The sequence below is a fragment of the Schizosaccharomyces osmophilus genome, chromosome 3 (assembly GCF_027921745.1).
Source record: "Schizosaccharomyces osmophilus chromosome 3, complete sequence".
In the NCBI taxonomy this organism is placed as follows: Eukaryota; Fungi; Ascomycota; class Schizosaccharomycetes; order Schizosaccharomycetales; family Schizosaccharomycetaceae; genus Schizosaccharomyces; species Schizosaccharomyces osmophilus.
In genome coordinates, this window is record NC_079240.1 from 1,902,633 (window position 1) to 1,924,757 (window position 22,125).

General features: G+C 38.2%; 9 protein-coding genes and 2 non-coding genes across 11 annotated transcripts; 8 read left to right on the plus strand and 3 right to left on the minus strand.

The window, feature by feature from the left end:
* Positions 1 to 966: 966 nt before the first annotated feature.
* Positions 967 to 2,331, plus strand: SOMG_04891 (transmembrane transporter; the record flags this gene model as incomplete). Its single annotated transcript, XM_056183667.1, has 1 exon — positions 967 to 2,331. One exon carries the CDS (start codon positions 967 to 969, stop codon positions 2,329 to 2,331), a length of 1,365 nt encoding a protein of 454 aa, XP_056039241.1.
* A 628-nt stretch (positions 2,332 to 2,959) lies between these two features.
* On the plus strand, positions 2,960 to 6,244 carry SOMG_04892 (shuttle craft like transcriptional repressor/ubiquitin-protein ligase E3; the record flags this gene model as incomplete). The annotated part of the gene is made up of 1 exon (XM_056183668.1): positions 2,960 to 6,244. One exon carries the CDS (start codon positions 2,960 to 2,962, stop codon positions 6,242 to 6,244), a length of 3,285 nt encoding a protein of 1,094 aa, XP_056039717.1.
* A 559-nt stretch (positions 6,245 to 6,803) lies between these two features.
* pof6 (F-box protein Pof6) lies at positions 6,804 to 9,496 on the plus strand (the record flags this gene model as incomplete). The annotated part of the gene is made up of 2 exons (XM_056183669.1): positions 6,804 to 9,175; positions 9,226 to 9,496. The coding sequence occupies 2 exons, from the start codon at positions 6,804 to 6,806 to the stop codon at positions 9,494 to 9,496; spliced, it is 2,643 nt and encodes an 880-aa protein (XP_056039218.1).
* Positions 9,497 to 9,826: 330 nt separating this feature from the next.
* On the minus strand, positions 9,827 to 11,487 carry rsa4 (notchless-like ribosome biogenesis protein Rsa4; the record flags this gene model as incomplete). The annotated part of the gene is made up of 4 exons (XM_056183670.1): positions 9,827 to 10,438; positions 10,491 to 10,787; positions 10,834 to 11,229; positions 11,284 to 11,487. The coding sequence occupies 4 exons, from the start codon at positions 11,485 to 11,487 to the stop codon at positions 9,827 to 9,829; spliced, it is 1,509 nt and encodes a 502-aa protein (XP_056039785.1).
* Positions 11,488 to 12,216: 729 nt separating this feature from the next.
* Positions 12,217 to 13,209, minus strand: caf1 (CCR4-Not complex CAF1 family ribonuclease subunit 7/8; the record flags this gene model as incomplete). Its single annotated transcript, XM_056183671.1, has 1 exon — positions 12,217 to 13,209. The coding sequence occupies one exon, from the start codon at positions 13,207 to 13,209 to the stop codon at positions 12,217 to 12,219; it is 993 nt and encodes a 330-aa protein (XP_056039281.1).
* Positions 13,210 to 13,622: 413 nt separating this feature from the next.
* On the plus strand, positions 13,623 to 13,717 carry SOMG_20281. The gene is given in 2 exon segments: positions 13,623 to 13,661; positions 13,673 to 13,717. It is a non-coding gene; the product is annotated as a tRNA-Ser (tRNA).
* An 832-nt stretch (positions 13,718 to 14,549) lies between these two features.
* Positions 14,550 to 15,551, plus strand: rpc53 (DNA-directed RNA polymerase III complex subunit Rpc53; the record flags this gene model as incomplete). Its single annotated transcript, XM_056183672.1, has 1 exon — positions 14,550 to 15,551. The coding sequence occupies one exon, from the start codon at positions 14,550 to 14,552 to the stop codon at positions 15,549 to 15,551; it is 1,002 nt and encodes a 333-aa protein (XP_056039095.1).
* Positions 15,552 to 16,148: 597 nt separating this feature from the next.
* On the plus strand, positions 16,149 to 17,756 carry msk1 (mitochondrial lysine-tRNA ligase Msk1; the record flags this gene model as incomplete). The annotated part of the gene is made up of 1 exon (XM_056183673.1): positions 16,149 to 17,756. One exon carries the CDS (start codon positions 16,149 to 16,151, stop codon positions 17,754 to 17,756), a length of 1,608 nt encoding a protein of 535 aa, XP_056039381.1.
* Positions 17,757 to 17,845: 89 nt separating this feature from the next.
* Positions 17,846 to 18,774, minus strand: hnt3 (aprataxin Hnt3; the record flags this gene model as incomplete). Its single annotated transcript, XM_056183674.1, has 2 exons — positions 17,846 to 18,546; positions 18,753 to 18,774. 2 exons carry the CDS (start codon positions 18,772 to 18,774, stop codon positions 17,846 to 17,848), a joined length of 723 nt encoding a protein of 240 aa, XP_056039148.1.
* Positions 18,775 to 19,823: 1,049 nt separating this feature from the next.
* SOMG_04899 (pyridoxine-pyridoxal-pyridoxamine kinase) lies at positions 19,824 to 21,090 on the plus strand (the record flags this gene model as incomplete). The annotated part of the gene is made up of 4 exons (XM_056183675.1): positions 19,824 to 19,865; positions 19,909 to 20,017; positions 20,178 to 20,484; positions 20,541 to 21,090. The coding sequence occupies 4 exons, from the start codon at positions 19,824 to 19,826 to the stop codon at positions 21,088 to 21,090; spliced, it is 1,008 nt and encodes a 335-aa protein (XP_056038943.1).
* A 426-nt stretch (positions 21,091 to 21,516) lies between these two features.
* SOMG_20282 lies at positions 21,517 to 21,598 on the plus strand. Its single transcript is given in 2 exon segments — positions 21,517 to 21,554; positions 21,563 to 21,598. It is a non-coding gene; the product is annotated as a tRNA-Lys (tRNA).
* Positions 21,599 to 22,125: the final 527 nt, after the last annotated feature.

A 22,125-nucleotide genomic window follows, 5' to 3' on the forward strand; every position in this document is an offset into this window, starting at 1 on the left:
TGAGATTCACGAAAATCGTTGAGGTGGTTGGTAAGTGAGAAGTAAGCAGTTCTTATGCAATTAGAACTGCAAAACAAGACCATATTTCCATGAAATATAGAAGAGTCAGGTATTCAAGGGAAAACATATGTATTAGCTGTTCCTTATTGCAGCAGTTGTGTACTTGTTTTTGTTTACAAGGTCGAACTTGCTTTTCATGGCCGGCTTAAGTATAATTGACGGTAATATATTTGGAAGAAAAGAAGTAAACGACGCTATTAAATGAAGCAGTGCAAATGGTAAAAAGAGAAAAGTATGAGCTGCACGAAGTGATGTATAGAACTTTGTGGTTGTTGCCAGTGGAAATCCTGTCAGTTTCAAAAGCCGAAGCTTTTCAAGCTCTACAGCGACAGCTTGGGAATTGGAACGAAATCATGAGAACAGAATATACTTCGAATTTATCAGTTAGTGGAAGGAGTGTAGTGCTCAATAAGAGCTTTCATGATTCGGTCGATGTGGTTCTGCGAAATTTCGTCAAAGAGTTTTTAGGTAAAACAGGTACTAAATTTTACTTTTAATTACTAGTTATACGAGCTATTTCACATATGTTACTGTTCAATTGGGAATCCTTTGTATATCGTATTAGGCATTCTCATTACGATACATAAGGACGTTGCTACCTTCTAAGAGAAATGAAATTCATCACTTTTAACCGGAACAAAACTATAATAAAGTGCAAGAACAATCCAGCATCCTTATTTCTGTTGTTTTTTTATTGCTTGCGATTCTACTCTCTCTAATTTACGCAAGTGGATTTGTTTTGGATATTAAGTGATTTTTTTTTTTTTTCAGTTGGACTAGAATTTGGAACATTGCCGTATTGGTTGGAAAAGGATTATATTGGTTTAGCTAAAACTCAAGTAAATAGTGAAACCCCATTTGATTCAATTAGTTTGGAAATAAATTGTGAGTGAGTCAGGAAAGACGATGGACTTCTTGAAACTCAGTGTGAAACGAAGTAGTTTGCCTTTTATTGTCGGAACAATCGCAATTGCGTTGTTTACAGACCTTTTTCTCTATGGTGTTATTACTCCCATTCTTCCCTTTTCGTTGGTAGATCGAGTTGGGGTTCCCCCAGAAAAAGTTCAGACTGTCATCAGTACACTTCTTTCTGTCTATGCAATCGCAAACATTACAGCAAGTTCCCCGATTGGGTACCTTGCAGACAAATTCTTAACTAGAAAAATGCCCATGCTAATTGGGCTCTTGTTTTTGACATCTGCAACAGGTTTACTCACAGTAGGCACGAACGTGCCTATGCTCATCATAGCCCGCGCTCTTCAAGGATTGTCTGCGGCGGTCGTTTGGACAGTGGGCTTGGCTTTATTAGTCGATGTCGTTGGACCAGAGCATATTGGGTCAACGATGGGTGGAATTTTTGGTTTTATTTCTCTTGGTGAAATAGTCGCCCCTGTATTTGGAGGAATTATATATGAATCCATGGGTTATTATGCTGCCTTTGGTATGTGCTTCATTATTCTGTTCATCGATATAGTCCTCCGGCTTCTTATGATTGAGCCAAGAGAAGCAAAGAAAATTTCACCTGATGACCCTGAAAGCCAGCCAATTTTACGTCCTACAAATGATCCTCTAACATCTAACAGCGCTTCGTCGAATCCAATTGTTAAAATCTTTTGTCTACCTATTTACAAACTTTTATCTCATCGTCAGCTCATTGGACCTTTTTGGACGAGTTTTGTAAATTCATCTTTGTTTTCTTCTTTTGATGCCACAGTTCCATTGGAGTTGCAAAAGATTTTTGGATTTAATTCCCTTCAATGTGGCTTAATGTTTGGCGTTTTAAGTACTCCATACTTTTTCTGCGGAGCTTGGGCCGGCGCTATGGTAGACCGCAAAGGCTCTCGGACCATTGGTATGTACTCCTACGCTGTCCTGGGTTCTACCTTACTTCTTTTGTGTATACCTAGAACATACTCTATTTCCAACGTATACTTGTTTGGTATCTTTTTGGCTTTGAATGGTGTTGTCTTGTCATTCACATCATCTCCAGGATTTGTCCAGTCCTCTCGTTATGTTGCCGAATACGAGCTGGAACACCCTACTTTCTTTGGACGTAATGGCCCTTATACACAGCTCTTTAGTGCTTACAACATTGTTTACTCTCTTGGCATGATTATCGGTCCTGTAGTCGCTGGATTTCTTCGGGATCGTTACGGTTTTATCGCTTCAACTATTTCCATATCAGCACTATGTTTCAGTGCTAGCATCGTAGCATGGTATTGCTTTAGTGATCGTGATGAAAATGAAGAGTCTGTTCACTGTTCATTTTAAAGATGGTATGGTGCTTATTTATCGTCCAAGTGGGAAATTCTTGACTGACGAAAATAAAAAAAATATTTAAAACACAGAACGACTTTGGTGCTGTCTCAGATCTGTTAATTATAAAAAATCGAGTGCAGTCTGGTTTAATTAAAAAAATATTACGCACTAATTTATTTATTGTTCTGCTTGCTTTTGGTCTTATAAGGGCTGGCTGGAAACTGTATAATTTTACGGTGCTGAATGGAAAAAGTTCGGCTTCATCCTATCCGGCTATAGTGGTTGATGTTTTTGTTTATTACAACTTAGCATTGGAGCATTGGAACTCTGATATTATTATACTATATATCTTGTCAAGTTGTATCACTCAAGGGTTTTCAGTAATTCTGTGAGAAGTTGTAAATCGCTTATGATTCCATTGCAGGTGCATAATCTTATTAATTTAGATAATATTAGATTATATTAATTGAAGAAAGCCTAATTTACAGAAAGGTAATAAAATTATCGGGATTTTTTTCCTTCTTCAAGCCTAAAAACAATCAAAATTTGTCTGCTTTGTGTTACTTGATTGCTACCTGTCAACAATAATGCAGGCTGTTTGCCACGACGAAACTTGTCTTCCTACAATACTGAACTCTGGATGGAAACATCTAAGAATTCCCCTGAAGCTCATACTGTAAAGAAGGGTGGTCGAAAATTTCCTAGAAAGAATAGAAATTCATCGACTCAATTGTCATCTTCTAAACAAAATGGTGTGAATACCGAGCATTCGAAAACCACTTCTGCTACCATAGACGGTGAGCCTTCAGGTTCAAAGAGGGCGTCTTCAGCAGCCTCTCTATCAGCCGATGCCCCTAGTTTTGTTCCAGGCATGGGCTTGTTAACGGAATCTTCATTTGGAAACCGTTCTAACGAAACAAACGAAAAACCCTCGAATTCAGAAAAAGCGGAACCAAATTCCAAAAAGAACAGGAATAGAAACAGAAAAAGGCCTTCTTCAACAAAGAAGGTTGACGGCGTTTCTACTGAACAATTTAATGATACTGCGTCTTCCAAAAGGAATGGAAGAGAGCATAACAGGAAACCGAGTAATGCCAACGCTGAAAAGCAAAATGAGACAAACAAGCCCAAAGAAGAACCAAAGGCTTCTAAAGGGAAAAAGAGAGAAGGATCTAAAAAGCCAAAGGAGAGCATTGATCTTTCTAAGCTTGACATGACTTCGAGAATGATTTTCGAGATAAAAAAAATGCTTTACGAATGTAGTGTTTGTACTGACATTGTGAAAACAAGCACCCCTGTTTGGACCTGTTCGACTTGTTTTCACGCTTTCCATTTGAAATGTACTAGAAAATGGATGAAAAATTCTATTGAGCAAAGGAACGAGCCGGTCTGGCGTTGTCCTTCTTGTCAAACTCCACAAAAAGAAACGTCTCTGCAGTACACTTGTTGGTGCGGTAAACAAGATGAACCTGAGTCTGTTAAAGGGTTGACACCTCATTCTTGTGGCGAGCCTTGTGGTAGGACTCGAGGTCAGGATTGTGTACACCCATGTCCATTACTTTGCCATCCTGGTCCTTGTCCACCTTGTACGGCTACTGTTGAACAGTTTTGCCTTTGTGGTAAGGAAAGCAAAATAACTCGTTGCTCAGGAAAGTCCAGAGCTCCCCAAGAATCTTTCAGATGCGAAAATATATGTGGTGAAGTTTTGCCATGCAGTAAGCATACCTGTAAACAACGTTGTCATTCAGGTTTATGTGGTGCATGCTATGAACCTATTCGTGCAAGCTGCTATTGTGGTGCTCATTCAAAAACATATACATGCTCTGTCTTACCAGATCCCATTTCATGTGTAAGACTTGTGGATGGCACAGTCGCCGAATATAATGGTTATTATAGCTGCGGCAGTTTTTGTGAGCAGTACTTCGATTGCGGAATTCATAGGTGCTCGAAGGTTTGTCATCCTCGATCAAAAACTCTTGAACAGTGTCCTTTATCCCCGAGTATCGTAGCAAAATGCTTTTGTGGAAAAAAGAATATTTCCGACCTGCTGAATGGCAGCGAGCGTAATTCATGCGAGGATTCTATTCCTACTTGTGGAAATATTTGTTTGAAACAACTGCCTTGCGGGCATCAATGTAAACAGAATTGTCATCCAGGTTCTTGTGGATCTTGTCAAGAAGTTGTCACCGTTCCATGCAGGTGCAAGTTCAATTCCGTGCAGGTTTCTTGTGAGGAACTTCAAAAGGGATATATACCAACGTGTGAACGACTTTGTAGCGTATTACTTAGTTGTGGGCGACATGAATGTAACAAAAAGTGTTGTAGTGGTTATCCTAAGGCACAAGCTCGTCTGGCTTTACGTCCAAAAGGTGCTTTGCTTCGTTATCATTTACTTTCTGAAGAATTTGAAGAAGAACATATATGCTTACGTCCTTGCAACAAGAAGTTGGGTTGTGGTAATCATTCCTGCAATCATATGTGCCATCGTGGCCCTTGTCCTCGATGCTTGGAAGCTTCTTTTGAAGAACTTACTTGCACTTGTGGACGTACGAAATTGTATCCCCCCATCCCTTGCGGTACACCTATTCCTAGCTGTCCTTATCTTTGTACCTTACCGAAATCCTGTGGACATCCTCAGGTAAAACACAATTGCCATCCACCTTCGGAGCCTTGTCCCTTTTGTCCGTATCTTGTGAAAAAGAACTGTCTTTGTGGCAAACATCTGATGGAAAATCAACCCTGCTCGAAGGAAAATGTTCGCTGCGGAACGGTTTGTGGAAAGCTGTTAGGTTGCGGAATTCACAAGTGTGAGAAAACATGCCATCGCGAGGGAGAATGCGAAAGTGTTTGCAGAAAACCTTGTGGAAAGCGTAGATTGTATTGTGAGCATACTTGTGAATTACCTTGTCATTCCGAAATCCCATGCGATCAGAAAGTGTCATGTAAAGCAATGGTGGCTGCTGTGTGTTCATGTGGATTAATTAAGACTCAGGTATCTTGTGGTGCAAGTTTTGAAAATCCTTCTCCTGAGCATAAAATATCTTGTACAGTAGACTGCGCAAGAGAAGAGCGTAAACGTGTTTTAGCAGATGCGTTGAATATTAACCCTGATCGAAAAGGCAAAGAGGTTTCACAATATACGAAGAGTTTATTGATTTATTATCGAGATAACAGAGAATTTGGTCGGGAAATTGAGACAGCTCTTTGTGATCTATGTGAAAGCGAAAAGCCCAGTGTTAGCTTTCCCCCAATGCAACGTGAACAACGATGGTTCATTCATACTTTAGCAAAGTTATATGGAGCAGAAAGCGAATCATTTGATTCTGAACCTAAACGCAATGTTGTTGTTTATAATAAAGGTATGGTAAAGACCCCGGGCGTGTTTTTGAAGGAAGCCTTGGATTATTATTCGCAGCATCCAACGATGTTATTACAAAGCGACAGTGCTTTTAGTAATGCGCCGTCTTCAAATGCGAGCAAAACAGTTGGGGCGGGTCAGGAAGAAATCTTTGAGTCATCTTATGATTCGGAATACAACGCTCTTTTTATCACAGATTTCCGAAAGGAAGGTGAAATCTCTGAGGAAGAGATAAGAAATGCTTTGGCTGATATAGGTGATTTTGAAAGCATAACTTGGTCTATTTTCCGTGTAGAAAATGGTATTGTTATGAAGCCATTGGGCATTGAAGATATTGCTGGTATATCGTCGCGCTTAATTGCATTACGTGCATTAGTAAATCCGAGGATGTTAACTGCAAATATTGCTGACCGTTGTGATGTTTGTCAAGTGAATGAGGAGAATGTTGTTAGTAAAATTCGTATGCCACGAATTCGTTCCAAGAAGAAAGCATTTTTAAAATTGGCCCCCTCACAATCTTTGAGCGCAGTGAATCCTTTTGAAACTTTGGAAAGAGACATTAATTAAACATATCTGGAGGTTGATAAGCTCTGTTATATATTTATTAAAAGTTCATCAAATGAACTGAGAAATAAGTTTTTGGAAAAGTGGAAAGTGTATGGACCACTTGGAAGTTTTACTTAATGATTAGATGAATTGTGTGAACAGGTTTCATTATATGAAGGGAAAAAGTCTTTTTTTTGTTTTAGCAGCGATTTTACAGTGTTTTGTAGATAAACCAGCTAGTTTGTAAAGCATCCATTGTAAGTCGAATCCCTGTAAAAGTTTTTTTTTTTTTTTTAAGAAGTATAAATAGGTAAAATATTTAACGACAATGTTTTACATTTTTATTTCGGTTTTCTACTTATCATGTGGCCTTAGTTTTTCTTTCTTATGGTGTTGACCTTCGATGAATGCAACCCTCACATGTAAGTGACATTGGAGAATCCCAGTTACAATTGCAAATAGAATAAGGACTTGCATTAAACTTGTTTATAGTGGTTAAGGAAATGCAACGTTTTGAAACCCAAACAAAAGATCATGAATCTAACAAAATAAAAAATGTTGACCGGTAGCACATACATGAATGAAGGGTTCTGAAGCTCGTGAAAATGCGTTAAGAAAAATACGTAAAAAGCTATTAAGTCGTCAAAATTACCAAACGGGTGCGCTGTACGGAAAGCTAACAATCAACATCTATTTGCGAATTTTCTCACTTGTTGGGACTGTAGACTTGTGCAATTGCCATTTAGTATGCAAGAAATTTTATGAATTATGTCGCTCAAACACCATCTATATAAAAAAGCTACTTTCGATGGAGGCATGGGACACTGCGTTGTCGAAGTCATTATACTTAGAATCTAGAAGTGGGGGAATGTCCAGTGAAGGAATGTCGAGTAGTGTTGAAAAGACCAAGGGTTCACAAAGTGAAAGTACTTCTAGTTACGGTGCTATGGAGAAATCGATTGGAACATTACCACATTCTTTGTTAGGCACACTGCCAGAAAACGAAACGTCTTTACCAATAGCGGTCGATTACTATACACCACAAGGTAGAGAAGATGTGATGCATGTATTCGACAGAGTTAGTCACCGAATTGAAATGGCGCGACTAGATTACATTCGTGTTTGGAGAACACTAGCTCCAATGTACCGAAATTTGGCCTACGCTAGTAATACATTAGACCCGATAGCTTTTTCTTCCTTCCAAACGCCGGAAGAACAAGCTATTGTCTTAAAGTTTTTACTTCGATTTGGTAACTCTAAACCTTACGGATGGCTTGACTCATCTATGCAGAATGCAATTTTAGATATGGCCGTTTTGTTTGAGCAGGCTTGCCTAGATGAGTTAGCGCTCGGTATAGATTCCCGAAACTTGGAGCTTGTTTCCCAATTTTCACATGTACTGCATGATTTTTCCAAGCCAAGTGTGTATGTTCAATTATACATGTCAAAGCATAGAGATTATCTACAATCGTACTTTCAATTTGACCCATACAGTCTTTTTACTATGAATTCCGACAATGAGCGCTCACAAATTCAATGGGGAATCCTTGAGAATGTAATCAGCGAGACAATCAAGTTACTTACATCAGAATATGCTTTTACTTCAGCATCTTTTCCCGTCTCTGAGCTCGTTGAAATTCCATATGCAAGAGAAATCGTTGGGAACTCCTTTAAAAATTATGTTACTTCGATCGTTGAGCATATAGGCGATGAGGAAGGTGATTTGTATTTGATCTTTATTTCTGGCCTTTATCGTCTATGTAAGCGTTTGTTTGATATTCCTTATGGTTCCCTACTTGTAGACACCATCTTTCAATCTCAAATTGATATATATATTTCCCAGGAGCTACATAATTTCAAGATTGTCGCACAATCTGTGGTAGATCAATGGGACATGTCTATACGAGAAAAGGAAGGTGCTACTGAGTCTTTCTTTTTCAGGAATGTCGGTCAAAACACTGCAAAGAATAATTTCTTGGAAACTTTCAAGAACGTTATGCTGCTTCCTGTTTCCTTGTTTTCTTTCCCTTCTGAAAACAATGAGCAAACAAACTCAAGTCGGCAAGATCAAATTTCTAAAAAACCTGATTTGTATGATGGTTTGGATAATCTAGATCCCTCAAGATTTGTGCCGTCAAACGTATATGTTTCGCAAGATCAATTATCACATCTGCCTACTACAGAGTTGGCAGCCCAGGCTGCCGTTTTGGATTCAAAATTGGAAGGTATAAGTAACATGTTCAGTTTAGAACTTGCCTTAAAAATAGTGCATTTATGTAAAATCAGTCTTGCTCGATCCAAAATTTTCCTTGGCATCTCAAACAGCCAAGATGAAGATATCCAAGCTTTGCAGAAAGACCTCTTTGTTCAGTTATTGAGACAATTGGGCCAAGGGCATCTTAAACATGGATTCGACCGAGCTATCGAACATCTATCTTTGTTCGATCCTAGAAAAGACTTTTCTAATAATACCGTTGAACCTATTGTTAAATTTCTTGAGCTCATCACCGTTGGTGATATGATCCAGCAAATGATGGACACCTTCTATAATGAAGAAATGAGTTCAATCTGCGTTCGAGATGATATGTTTGATCCGGCGATTGCCGAAAAAAAAAAATTTGAACAACTGTTGGATGAAAGAGCTGCATTTGGTCTACATAAAGGAATTGATGTCATTATCGAGCATGTTGACTTCTTGCTGGAATCGAAGACGCCTATAAACTATTTCTCCCCTCAGTCTATTGGTCTTACAAATACGATGGTTGAACCCTCGGTGGCAGCGAAAAGTATTACTCAATTTTTGCGTACTCATATGAAGCTTCTAGTGGGCTGTACAGATCATGAGATCTTGGACTTATTCTACAAAGAGATAGGAATGCGTTTATTCAATTCATTGACCCGTTATATAAAGCAACGTAAATTTACTGTTGAAGGAGGGTTGATGCTTTTGAGGTAAGTCATGTCTTTATTTTTGATGACAAGATGCACTAACATAATGCAAGTGATTTAAACGTCTATTACGAGTTTGTGGTTTCATTGAAACAGCGTGCATTGTTACCTTACTTCAGGGCTTTAAAAGAAATTGCACATTTATTCATTATTGATGGCAAGAATGCAGAAGAGATTGGAAAACTAGCAACTGACAACTCTCGTTTTTCTACTGCGTTCCACACAGAAGAAGTTTACGAATTCATTCATTGCCGAATTGATTGGCTCAGCATAAAGTATCAAGTTGACAAGGTTATTCATGGTTTGGCTTGCTGTATTATGTGATTTGCATTTTTGACTTTTGGTAGCAGGTGCTTCACTGACGATTGTTTATGAGATTGATGAAATATTAAAATACTGTATCTATGTATTATATTTATAATATGTGTATATAATATGAAGTTTATTTAGATGGTAATTTTTTTTTTTTTTTTTTTTTTTTTTTTTTATTTACGACAGCGTACATGATTTCGTAGCTAGTCTTAAGATGTGTGATACTGAAACAGTGTAAGCCACTAATAATTAACCCTTGTCATTATTTTTCTAAAAACTATGTCCAAAATTCCCTTAACTAATTAGCGAAAATAAAGATTGACACTTTATACTCAAACTTTTTTAATGCGTCCATATCCGTACAGCTTTGTCGGCACCTCCTGAGGCAACGCGTTGCCCATCAGGCGACCAGTCTACGGCAAATACCTGGTCAATATGACCTGGCAAATCACACTTCAACTTTTTCGTACGGACATCCCAGACCTTCAACGTCGTATCTTGAGAAGAGCTTACAAGTAATCTGGAATCGGTAGACCAAGCACACTGATAAACAGCGGCAACATGTCCACGTAGCGTAGCAAGGAATTTTCCTGTCTTCGCATCCCACAAGCGCACCGAACTATCGAAACTGGCAGTTGCAATATGACGACCATCGGGAGAAAATGATGCATAGTTTACTACCTTCTGGTGACCGTGCATTTTGGCAACAGCTTTAGTGGTTTTATAAGGATCCCATAACATTAATTGTAAGTCATCGCTTGCAGAAACAAGACGTTCGCCGGATTGTTTTACACATATCTCATAACGCTCTTTAGCTTTGTCGCGTTCCTCACGAAAGTTCTTAGGTTTAAAATCGGTATGATCATAAGCACCAGAGCGCAAAACATGTTCCGTAGACAAAGACAAATGATTGACACGGGCAGCGTGTCCCTTTAAAATGTGTAAACATTTTCCCTACGTGTGTTAATAGAACTGCAAAGAAAAGCAAATAAATTTGTTTACTTACGTCCTTGGCATCCCATATACGAATGGTTTTATCATATGAAGCAGAATAAATCCAATTCTGTCCACCCCATTTGACACAAGTGATGGGTGCAGTGTGACCAGAAAGTGTATATACAAGAGTCCTAAGTTTGGTGTTCCAAACACGAACGGTGTTATCTTTAGAGCCAGAGGCAAGTAAATATGGACCAGACTCCGGACTCAAGTGAAGAGGCTGCCAACAAAGGGCCATAATAGGTTTGGTATGACGGCGAAGTGCATCACCAATGGGGGCGCCTTTCTTTGGTTCCCATAAACGGATCTATGATGTTAGAAGACTCGGAGAAATAGATGACAATTATACATACAGTATTGTCCATGCTTCCAGTAGCAATGATAGAGGCATCTGGAGCCCATGAAATACAAGAAACCCAATTCTGATGTCCTTTCAGAGTAGAGATGGGGGTTTGAGTATCGCAGTCCCATAACCTGGCTGTGCAGTCACCACTTCCAGTAACCAAGCGAGCGCTAGAGCTTGGAGAAAACTGGGCAGAGATGATAGTGCCGTCATGTCCGTTCATTGAAGCTGCACATCGAGTGATTGCGCGAACCCGGAAAACTGCTTGAGGGGTATACAACAATGTTAAATGATCTTCGGTTTTCATGAGACCACTATGAAACACAGTAGTATAAAGGTTATCAGGAATTTCCACAGCATCTTCACCATGTTTTAAAGCAAAGGTGTAAGGAACGGGATCCTCGGGCTAAAAAAAAAACAGAGTTAGTAAGGAAGCTCAAAAAATTTTAGATTCACGTACAGAACCAAGCAATTGATTTAAAAGGATATCTAATTGACGAGCCGAACTGTTTCCAGGGACCAAAAGAGAAGGAACTTCATGGCTGTCATCTGAGGCTCGAAACTGAATATTTACGAGTGGATATTTTTCAGGAACTTCGAACGGAGTAGGGTTCTGTTCTTCCTTTTTCTGTTTTTTGCTTTTAGGAGGAAGCAAAGTCGCCATTTTACCGACGTTTTCAGCAAATTGAAATTTGGCTGTGGTAGCAGGTTTTTTTAACAGTATTGAGCTACTAGAGTAAAAAAGAAGCGAAGCTTTATTACAACGACGAATGACATGTGAGATTGATATAATAAAGTAATTTAAGAACATTATTAAGCGATAATGGTACTACAAGGTGAACACGCTTTGCTATATATAAATTCTTTGCATAAAAAGGGCTTTGAATATACGACTATGAACAGTTGGTGTGTAGAGGGAACGAAAACTACAGTCCATAGGGATGATAAAAATTAGTTGTAAAAGAATATATTGCTAGTGTCTATTTGGACAGGTCAATCCATCAGGATTATATTAGTAGCGGATATTAAACAAAATTATTTCATAGAATATGCTTTTCAAAGTAGGGCACCACTTGCTCGTTTGAAATTCACAAAGGATAAACGATCTATGTCCTAATCTACAAAGTATCACGCGGCAAACAAAGAGGAAAAGAAGAGTCGGGACAAGAAAACCAAACTTGGAAAGGGTAAAGGAATATAGAAGAAGTGGGAAACGGGAAGGTAGCAAGGGAAAAGACGTAGATAAGGACGAAATTAGAAGGCAAGGGAATAGAAAGCATGGACACGAAACGCTAAACAATGTACTTTTTAAATTCAAAAAAAAAAAAGCAAAAGCATTAAATAGTTCATGGGTAAAAGGATAAACAATAAGTTGATGAGGACGAAGTGGATTCTATATGACTCGAGGAGGGAAGCGGAAACTAGAATTGCTGAGAGAAACCGAAGCAGGCGGATTGGCAAAAGTAGAAGAGATACTAGGAGCAGTGGGCTTAGGACTAGGCTGAGCTCCTGGCAGATCGCGGAATTGAGGTTTCGGGGTATTCATCCACAAAGAACTGCCAGAAGTACCTAAACCATATAGCTGATTTTGCATTCGACCGTCGATACTGCCGTCGAAATACCGAGAGCGAATTTCAAAGAAAATTCTAGAGGTAAGCAAAGCATCACTACCAGCCTGGTGTTGAGGACCTATACGGTTGATTTGTAAATCATCAGCAATATCCTGAAGGCCTTTCGAATTATTGAGAAGCGACTTCATAATATATTTAATGTCATAGGTTTTAGGGAAGTAAATACATAAAAATTTATAAAATTCTTCGTACTCACTGGGCAAAGACAACTGGGTCATGGCCTTCAACAAATATGCAAAGTCGTACCCACTGTGAAAGGTAACCCAAGTGATACCTTCCTGAAGAACAAGACCGCTTCCAATCAGTAGCTCAGCAAAATCGGCAGGCTCAATTCCTGCATCTTGGTGCTTTTTAAAATCAATTCCGCTTTTCGTGAGAAGCTCAATACTTTCCGGAGCATACATATCTTCCTGAATATTAAACCGAAAGTTGAACTGCCAAGTGAATGCTTCCGGGGGAACATTTCCTTCCTCATCACTCAGAGCCAATCCAATTTGAATGATTTTTAAAGTGTCTACGTTTGCCCGTAGCGTTTGGTAATGGTAATCTCCGCTACTCTTGAAAACTCCCAAAGGCCGGGCCACAACACCTGGAAACTCTGTATCCATAGAGATTACGGGATAACGCGAGGCCAAGTTCATGATCAAAGTCATTTCTTGTTCCAGATTTGTTGCCCATACGTCTCGAATTGGTGCCATTTGCGAAGTCATAGAGCTCATTCCCAAAGGAGGATACGATGCATTCCCTGTATCCATTTTTTGCCGAAATTAATAAAGATATAGACAAATCCTGGACTTTTATGAGTTTCGGTTGTTGCTTGGTGTTGTGTTTCGCATCAAACTGAGAGTGAACATTTGAGTAACAAATAAACATGTGTTGCTTTAAGGAACTACATGAAATCCTACCACTTTCTACCGAGAATCACTAATCAGTAAACAAAACTCCATCAAATTGAGTCTTTTCGATGGGTTTTTAGAAAGCTGTGATGGGAGTCGAATATTTAAGATTATCGAAAATTAATAAAAAACAAAACCCTTACTAAGTGGATGCTGTTCCAAGAGACCACATTTCCTATAAGGCTAAAAAGTCATAAATTTCAATCGAAATTTATGACTTTTTTTTACTAAAGTACTATAAGTACGTTATTGTCAGCAAATATACCAAGAAAGACAACGTGGCCGAGTGGTTTTAAGGCGTTCGCCTGCTATCAAGTAGCCCAGCGGATTCCCTCTGGGAGCGCAGGTTCGAATCCTGCCGTTGTCGTCAATAATTTTTAATTTTTTTTCAACTTTTCTATCAAGTTGTTTTTTGCTATAGTTTGGTTTTATTTTTTGTCTGCCTTTTGACTAAAATCGTTGTACTCGTAACCTTGTCGATTGTCCGCTTCGAATCAACAAGGACGAAGATATTTAACTTCTTGTTCGGCTTTACTTGGGTCTATTAGAATTGTTTCCATCACTGAAGTTTCGCTTGTTTTTGTGAAAAAGTACAACGGTTCAACTAGTGTTTGACAATGTTGTCACTATCATGAATGAAAACATTCCCTTGGCGAGATTTCATGGAAGAAAAAGGTGAATGTAAAAATAGATAACTGAAAAAAAAACTATCGAATACCATGCTCTACAAGGTTCATTCTAATTTTTTTCTTTGCTTGTAAACAAACCATGCTTGATCTTGAAAGTAGCAATGCTACTTTGATAGATGATCCACACTTACACAAGTAAAAAGTTACCAAAAGCCATCATAAAGGAGGAAGCTCTTAAAGAGAAAGACACTAGCTTGACAGTTGATTTCTTAACCAGAGACCGAAGTATTTGAGCATTGGGAAGTGGAGTTAAGGAATGCTTAAGGATTGAGAATAAAAACTCAACATACATTGAAAAAGTACTTTGTTGAATTCAAAAACGACTAATTGTCTGTTTGTTTTATATAATTTCTTCCTATTATCTTTACAAGAAGAACAGAATTTAGGAGAAGAGGCGCGAACGAAGAATTCATTTTTGCTATTTTTTGCCATCTGTTTGATTCACATCGCGTTTTCTCAGTTTGATTGAGTTTACAACTTGTATAATATTATTCATTGGAATTTACAGTAATGAGAAAGTTCACGCCCAAGTTTGTTCCTCGAAGAAAAGCTGGTCCTAGTACGGAGGAGAAGGAAGTCGATAGTCGGGTCAAAGTTGAATATAATACTGAAAATCAACAGCAATGGAAAAAGCAAAGACCAAAGCCTGAGATCAACTTGACCGCCTCCGGTCCTTTTGCACTTGGTCCCAACGCTTCTTCTTCAGGAAGTCGTCCAGCGAGCTCTGCATACATTCCTCCACCAAGTGCTGCAGGTGTCAAATCTGAAAGTAAAGAGGATACTTTGTCAAAGCTTGCTGCCACTGGTGATGTGGACGAAGATGGGCATTCTCGAGACATGGTCAACATACAGAAACTCAGAGCGCTGTCTGGTCGAGAAGGGAGTAGTATCGATCTGGAAGGCACCGATTTGCTTGTTCCTGTTATTTCAGACCGGACACTTCCAGAATCAGCGGATGAAGTCTTGAAGCATCATGCTGAAAGTGCCATTCAAGCTGTCGTCGTGAATAAAGAGGAAGAGGAACAAGAGAAGCTTGCCTTTGATTTACAATCACTTGCCCAAGATTTAGGTTTGGCACAGCAAGAAGACAATGATTTTAAAGATCAAATCGTTTTGCTTCAGTTCCCTGACAAACTTCCTGAATTTCTTGGTCAAGCAGACGTTGATCCCGTATGGCCTGAAGAGGCTACCCAAGTGAAAGAAGAATCAGACGCTCAGGAAAAGCCTCCTCAGCCAACAGGAGATAGTGGAAATAAGAAAAAGGAAAGCCGTAAGGATGATTTGACTTCTTTACCAGTTCCTGGTTTTCAACCTCCTGCTGGACAAGTTGGTGTTATGCGAGTTCACCAATCCGGAAAGACTGTCTTGGATATGGGAGGTGTCGACTTTATAGTTCAATCCGGCTCAGACTGTCTATTTCTTCAAGAGGTCGCAGCGCTTGATTATGAATCTAAGCGTATGTGGAATCTTGGCACATTCCAGCGAAGAATGGTTGTCAGTCCTAATTTTTAAAATTAGTAGTACAGGAGGCGATTGTGCTGAATGTCATTGAATGGTTTAATGATAAAAAATGGGGGGGGCTTGTGTTTGGTTATAAGGGTTTGATAATTTAAGAAAGCATGGATTCACTTACCATCATGCATCATAAAAAAACATTACTTTTCTATAGATTGGGTATATGCTACATCTTTATAGTTGTTAATGTATAATGTACAATAGAAAGAAAGTTAGCAAATTGATTTGGTAATTGTTATGAAGCGTAAATTCTGTTTATAAATCAATCAATTTGTTTCATTCTCAGTGAGTCTGTTTGAAATACCATTTAATAATAACTTACTAATCTTTCTTGTAATCCTACCGTTTGGCTTTGTTTTCCCGGTAGATTTTTATTCTTCTTCACATTTACTCCTTAACTTAGTTGACTATACATTTCTGGCCTTAACTAGAGTATGTTGGATTAGAGCATAGCGCTTTTTGGTACACATAAAGAAACCGTTTCATTTTAATTAAAAAAAAATTTTTTGATACTTTTAATTCATTGAGTTTACAGAAACGGAGAAGGAGTATCATTTCATAACACATATATTTCTATTCCTTATTGTTAATCTAATGCTATTACGAAGGGCTCACACACTAAGATGCTTTTCGGCAAGATTTAATATTGGATTTTGTTGCTTAAGATGGAAAAGGTTATATTCAGAAAAGGCAGGTTCGCCTGAAAAACCGGATGTTCGAAAGCAAGTATTTGAACGCTTAAAGATGCCGATGTATCCATCTATTTCAAGTACAAAAGGAGTTACATCAATATCGAGGCTGCGGTCTTGGGATAATGTTCTTTCGCCGGACGCCAGACAATATGATGAATCCTATACTGTCTGTGGTAGAATCGGCAATTTAAGATACGCAAGTTCAAAACTTGTTTTTGTAGACATCTGTGACGGATTGTCGAAGCTACAATTAACCATTAGTAAAAAACTTGTATCTAATAGTGATAATGAGGCTCTTCCTTTTTCCAACATTCTTAAAGCTTTTCGCCGAGGTGACTATATACAGTGTACAGGGTTCATTGGAAAAACAAGCAAAGGGGAACTATCTATTTATGCAACAGAACTTCCAGTGATGCTGTCTCCTTGTCTTCACCAGATGCCTACCAACCTCTTGAACCAAGAAAAAAGATTTCAGCAGCGTTACATCGATTTTATTGCAAATCCTGATACCATTTTGACATTAAAACGGAGATTTCAGATCATAGAATGTATTCGCAATTTTTTTCGAAAAAATGAATTTACAGAGGTAGAAACCCCATTGCTTTCACACCATTTTGGGGGTGCTATGGCTCGTCCATTTATTACAAACGATGCTCACAAACAGCCACTTTCGCTGCGATGTGCTCCTGAATTATGGCTTAAGCAATTAGTCATAGGAGGCATGCACCGGATTTTCGAGTTAGGTAAAAACTTTCGAAATGAAGGTCTAGACGCTACTCATAATCCAGAATTTACCAGCTGTGAGGCCTATTGTGCCTTCATTAACTTGGGCACATTCATTGACATGACCAAATTATTGCTAAGCGAAATCTGCATGAATGTTCATGGAAATTTAACGTTACCCCATCTTGGAGTATCTTTGCACAGCGATTCTTTCAAGACACTTGAATTTATCCCATCTCTTGAAAACAGTCTTAATCAATCTCTAGGCGTTATAGATAACTCCGAAGGGTATCGCAAATTTTTGTTAGACATCTTTGAGCAAAGGAATATTAAGCAACCAAAAACACCTACTGTGTCTCATTTGCTTGATAAGCTGTTAAGTCACTGCGTTTTAGAGCATCTGAGCGATGGCCCTACGTTTATTGTACACCATCCAGAAGTAATGTCTCCTCTAGCAAAGTCCGAAACGATTAAATATGGGAATACGGAATTTCGCGTTTCTAAGCGGTTTGAACTATATTTGGGAAAAAGTGAGATTTGCAATGCCTACGAAGAAGAAAATGACCCGATGTCTCAAAAGGAGAAGTTCGAATCTCAGCAATACGACCGTACCGAGCTAGGAGACCAAGAAGCACCTATTCCGGATGCTGATTTTGTACGTGCATTAGAATATGGACTTCCCCCAACAACTGGATGGGGCATGGGCGTTGATCGTTTGGTAATGCTTGTTACCGGACAAAAAAGGATAAACGAAGTATTACCGTTTGGATCTTTACGGTATATTTGATTCATAGATTCTCATTGATCCTTAATTTATTAATAAATAACTAAAAAAATAAATAATTTCGTAGAGCATACAAATTGGAAAACAAATATTCAAGTATGTAATGCTTCACGTTCCAAAGTTTCCTGTAACCATGATTCCAACTCCTCTGATAGATGGCCTTTTAGCTTGGAAAATTGCCTTCCAAAAGATTCATCACAACGATAACAACATACATCTTGTTGGAATAAGTAGGAAAGCGATCCCCGAACCGGAAGCTGAGAGACAGGAGTGTCAATGTTAACAAAAAATGGAGAGTTAAATGAAATGTAATGAGCATTATGTTTAATACTTGGAGACACGTGATCCCGGGTCATAACATGCAAATGAAGATTATTCATGGACGGTCCTGCATGGAATCCTAATTTGATGAAATCCCAAAGCGATTTTGAAGGGACCCTTGAGGATAAATCAGAATCCGGAAAAAGACTGTTTCTAGCCTCTTTCATTATTAAATCCGGAAGTTTTTGAAACACCATAAAATTCAACTTGTCTACTAATGGCCTGTGCTTTCCTAGGATTTCCAAAGGGTGAACCAACGTTACCGAGGGATCCCGTGGCATCAACAGCAAATGCATTTTTGATTTTGGATACTTGTCCCTGATAAAGACAAAATCTTCATCGTAATATAACACATTGTTGTGGGCCTGAGGATGTTCAATGTACGCTCGCAAGTTATCTCGAAAAGAGAGTCGTTGAGGCTTCCTTTTTACAAGAGGAGTGCTTTTGTTTTGAGTCTCCATTAAGAGTTTAACTAGGAATAATGGTTAGTATGCTTTAAATCATGTTTAACTTTTAACTTTCAAGGACCACGAAAGGGCCTGAAATGGCCGCGGTTAACTTCAGAACTTTTGAAAGAGATAGGTGCAGAGTAGTTCAAAATCAATGAAAAGTCTATTTAAAAATTGCAAAACTCTTTGGTGAAGTCTCCCAGTCATCCCAATATTCGACAAAACATACATGCGTCAGCAGAATTTGACATCACAAAGTACCATAGAATATAAATAAATAAATAAAATTCTTATTTGTTAACAAAATTTTCAATCGGTTTCAATAAACAGCATTCAAACTTGTAGAATTTTTGGTTGGGTTGGTAATGACTAAATGCTTTGGAGGAAGAAATTCGAGGGCTTCGCCTTGCGAGTTAGTTAACTACTTTTGAGAAATTTATAGTAGAATTGAAAGTAACGCTGAGAAATAAAACAGCTTGGTCGTTTTTATTTTAATTCAATGCCTGCCAGTTTGTAATTTGTGATATGAAGAAACTCGATATGAGAAAAACGACCAGCCGCTGTGTGAGCTACTGCAGATATATTGCCGTTTAATCTGATTATTTCATATTGCGTTGCCCAAGTTCTCGCCAGCATCTTATACTGGAGAAAAAGAGTCAATGATGATTAAGAATACCCATTCTAAAACCAATACCCGGATCATCCTGTACTTGCTCTCTATATTGCTCTTCTTCATGGATTTTTAGTTCGTCAATCTCAAGTGTTAGATGCTCCTTTTTTCCAAAGCGCTTTGTCTCTTTTTGAATGGTCAAAGACACGCTTTAAAGAACACAATCCAATTGCAAAGAAAGTTTGTTTTACACTAGTTTGCAATACTTCAGCTTGTTCAAACTTGCTTTATCCCATTGTTAAGTCGAGTAGCGTAAGACAAGCCGTTGATTTTCAAAGCTCGTATTCCACCACGTATTTCCTGGTCTATTCCTCTATTTTTTCTTTCATATACGTTGTAACAGTATTGAAAACCAATGCAAGGTGCATTCAGCTTGTATGGTCCTAGAACAATGTAATGAACCAACTTTTGTTTCAGTCCTTTAGAAAATAAAAAAAGTAAAGAAGTAAAAACCAAAAGACAGTAGCAATATAAAATTCGAAATACTACTAAAAAAAGTATTGGCAAGCTGCCTATAAGTACCACTGCTTTTTCTCACCTTCCATTTTCCATTGACGAGTTGTCCTTGTAGTACTTTAGCCATCCATATGTTCATGTACATAATTTAGTGCAATAAATAGTTTCATTCAAATGCCAGTCTCAGAAGTTGCGAAGAGAGTTCTATCTATTCAAGTATGTCTTTGAACAGATTTTTAAACTAACAGCTCTTACCTAGTCTTCTGTCAGCCACGGCTATGTAGGTAATAGATCTGCTACGTTCCCCTTGCAATTGCATGAATGGGAAGTGGATGTTGTACCTACAGTTCACTTTTCTAACCATCTTGGTATGTTTGGTTCCAACAAGGGAAAATAACAATTTTCTTAGTATGAAGGTTTTTTAAACAGAAAACGGAGTGAAATTTTCGATTTTATATAATTCACCTTCCAAATCATCCTAGTTTGTAGCTTGCTCCAAGTGATTTCTCTTGTCTAATGTATATTTAGGCTATGGTAGTACAAGAGGTCGTGCATGCAAGCCATCGGAGGTTCTGGAGCTCCTGGAGGCTTTGTTAGAAAAAAATCATTTTGTCTACGATGCAATTTTGACAGGCTTCATCCCAAATCAACGGATCCTCCAAGTGGTTTCGAAGCTTCTAATTGAGTACCAAAGTCGACACCCACATGTGAAATGGATAGCAGATCCTGTCATGGGAGACCAAGGAGAAACTTATGTAGAGGAAGACGTTTTAAACACGTATAAAGATGTTTTATCACATGCCTTTTTGATAACGCCAAACGCCTTTGAAGTCAAGTAAGTATTACAAAATGATGTGCTTTCCGACTCTTTTATTAACTGAATTTACATAGATTGTTGACAGATGTTTCTGTGGTGAACAAAGCCACTGCATTATATGGACTAAAGCGTATTTATGAATTATACAAGGTTCCACAGGTAGTAATTACTTCGTTTGAAGACGCGGATAATTCAGATTTACTATTTTCTATGGGATATTCCCTCAAAGAAAACACCTTTTACTCCTTTTTGTACTCGTATCCTTCACTTTCCGGAATATTTACAGGGACAGGAGACTTATTTTCAGGTTTAACGTTGGCCAAGTACGTGGATGAGGAATCTCGACAAAAAGATAAAACATCAAAGAATGAAAGGGAGAAAAATTCAAGTTTGGGGTTTTTCACAGAAGTGATTGGGCAAGTTTTGACTTGTATGCGTTTTGTCCTTATAAGAACAAAAGAATATACACTTCAACAGCTGAAGCATGACAGTAGCATTGAAAAAAATCGGTTTTTACTTAGCAATGCCTGCGAACTTCGACTCGTCCAATCCAGGGATGATCTTATTTCGAAGAAAAATATCTATACACCTGAAGAGTGGAATGGTTTGGAGCGAAACTTTTAAGCTAAAACGTAACGATTGCTATTTAATTTTTTTGTTGATGAAAAGGAAAAAATGGAGATGAACGTCATCATCATCGTTCTAAGTTGGTTGTTCATGTCAGTCCAGTTTTTCTCCAGTTCTTCAGCTAAAGTTTGATATTTAGGACAACGCAATAAAAGCAATTGCTTTAATCGTTTATATTAGATTGTCGAATACTAGGCTTCGCTGCTTTATAGTGACTGTACTTTCGGTGGTACTTTATCTCTTGTATAATTCATATGCCTACTAGACGATTCACTGTAAGTATGCCAAATCTTGTCAGCAAAATACATAGTGGAACCTTTGATTAGTTTTACTTACAGAGTATCCAACATTAAAAAAAAAGTTACTAGTTTTTAACGTATATTAGTCTCTCTATATGTCTAACGTTTTGACTCACCAACCAAGTCCCGGGTAGCTCAATCGGTTAGAGCGTCTGACTCTTACGAAGGTAATCAGAAGGTTGCGAGTTCGATTCTCGCCTTGGGAGTTCCTTTTTTTCCCTTTAGATGATAGAGACTAAAAGAATTAAAAACTAAACACGTTTACGACTTTGTGGATGCGAAAGGGAAGCCGGTGCTTGAAAAATCCCAAGACACATTTTCGTTTCTGTCGAAAGCGTTTAGAAAGCTACTCTAGCTCAATGGTTCCTAGTCTTTGTAAGTGACGGTCTCGAAGACGAATGAATTTGTCAAAATGAGGATCTAACTCTTTATAAACTAATTCTTACTATCGGGTTTTACAGCGATCTTCCGAGTTGTTTGTTCTTTCCAATGATATGGTTATGTCAGCTATTCCTTACAAGTCAATAAGTCAATGGGATAAATGCCTAATAAAGGTTTTAGGAAAATACGTCGTCCAAATCCTGGAATAAACACACTTAATTTGGCAATTTCTCGTCAAGTACTTCATTTAATACTCTATATTTAGTTGATAACATCGTTGTAAAATATTCTTTGGGTGACAGAAAAGGTAGCATTCTCTTTAATATGATATATGATAGTTCGTTAATTAAGA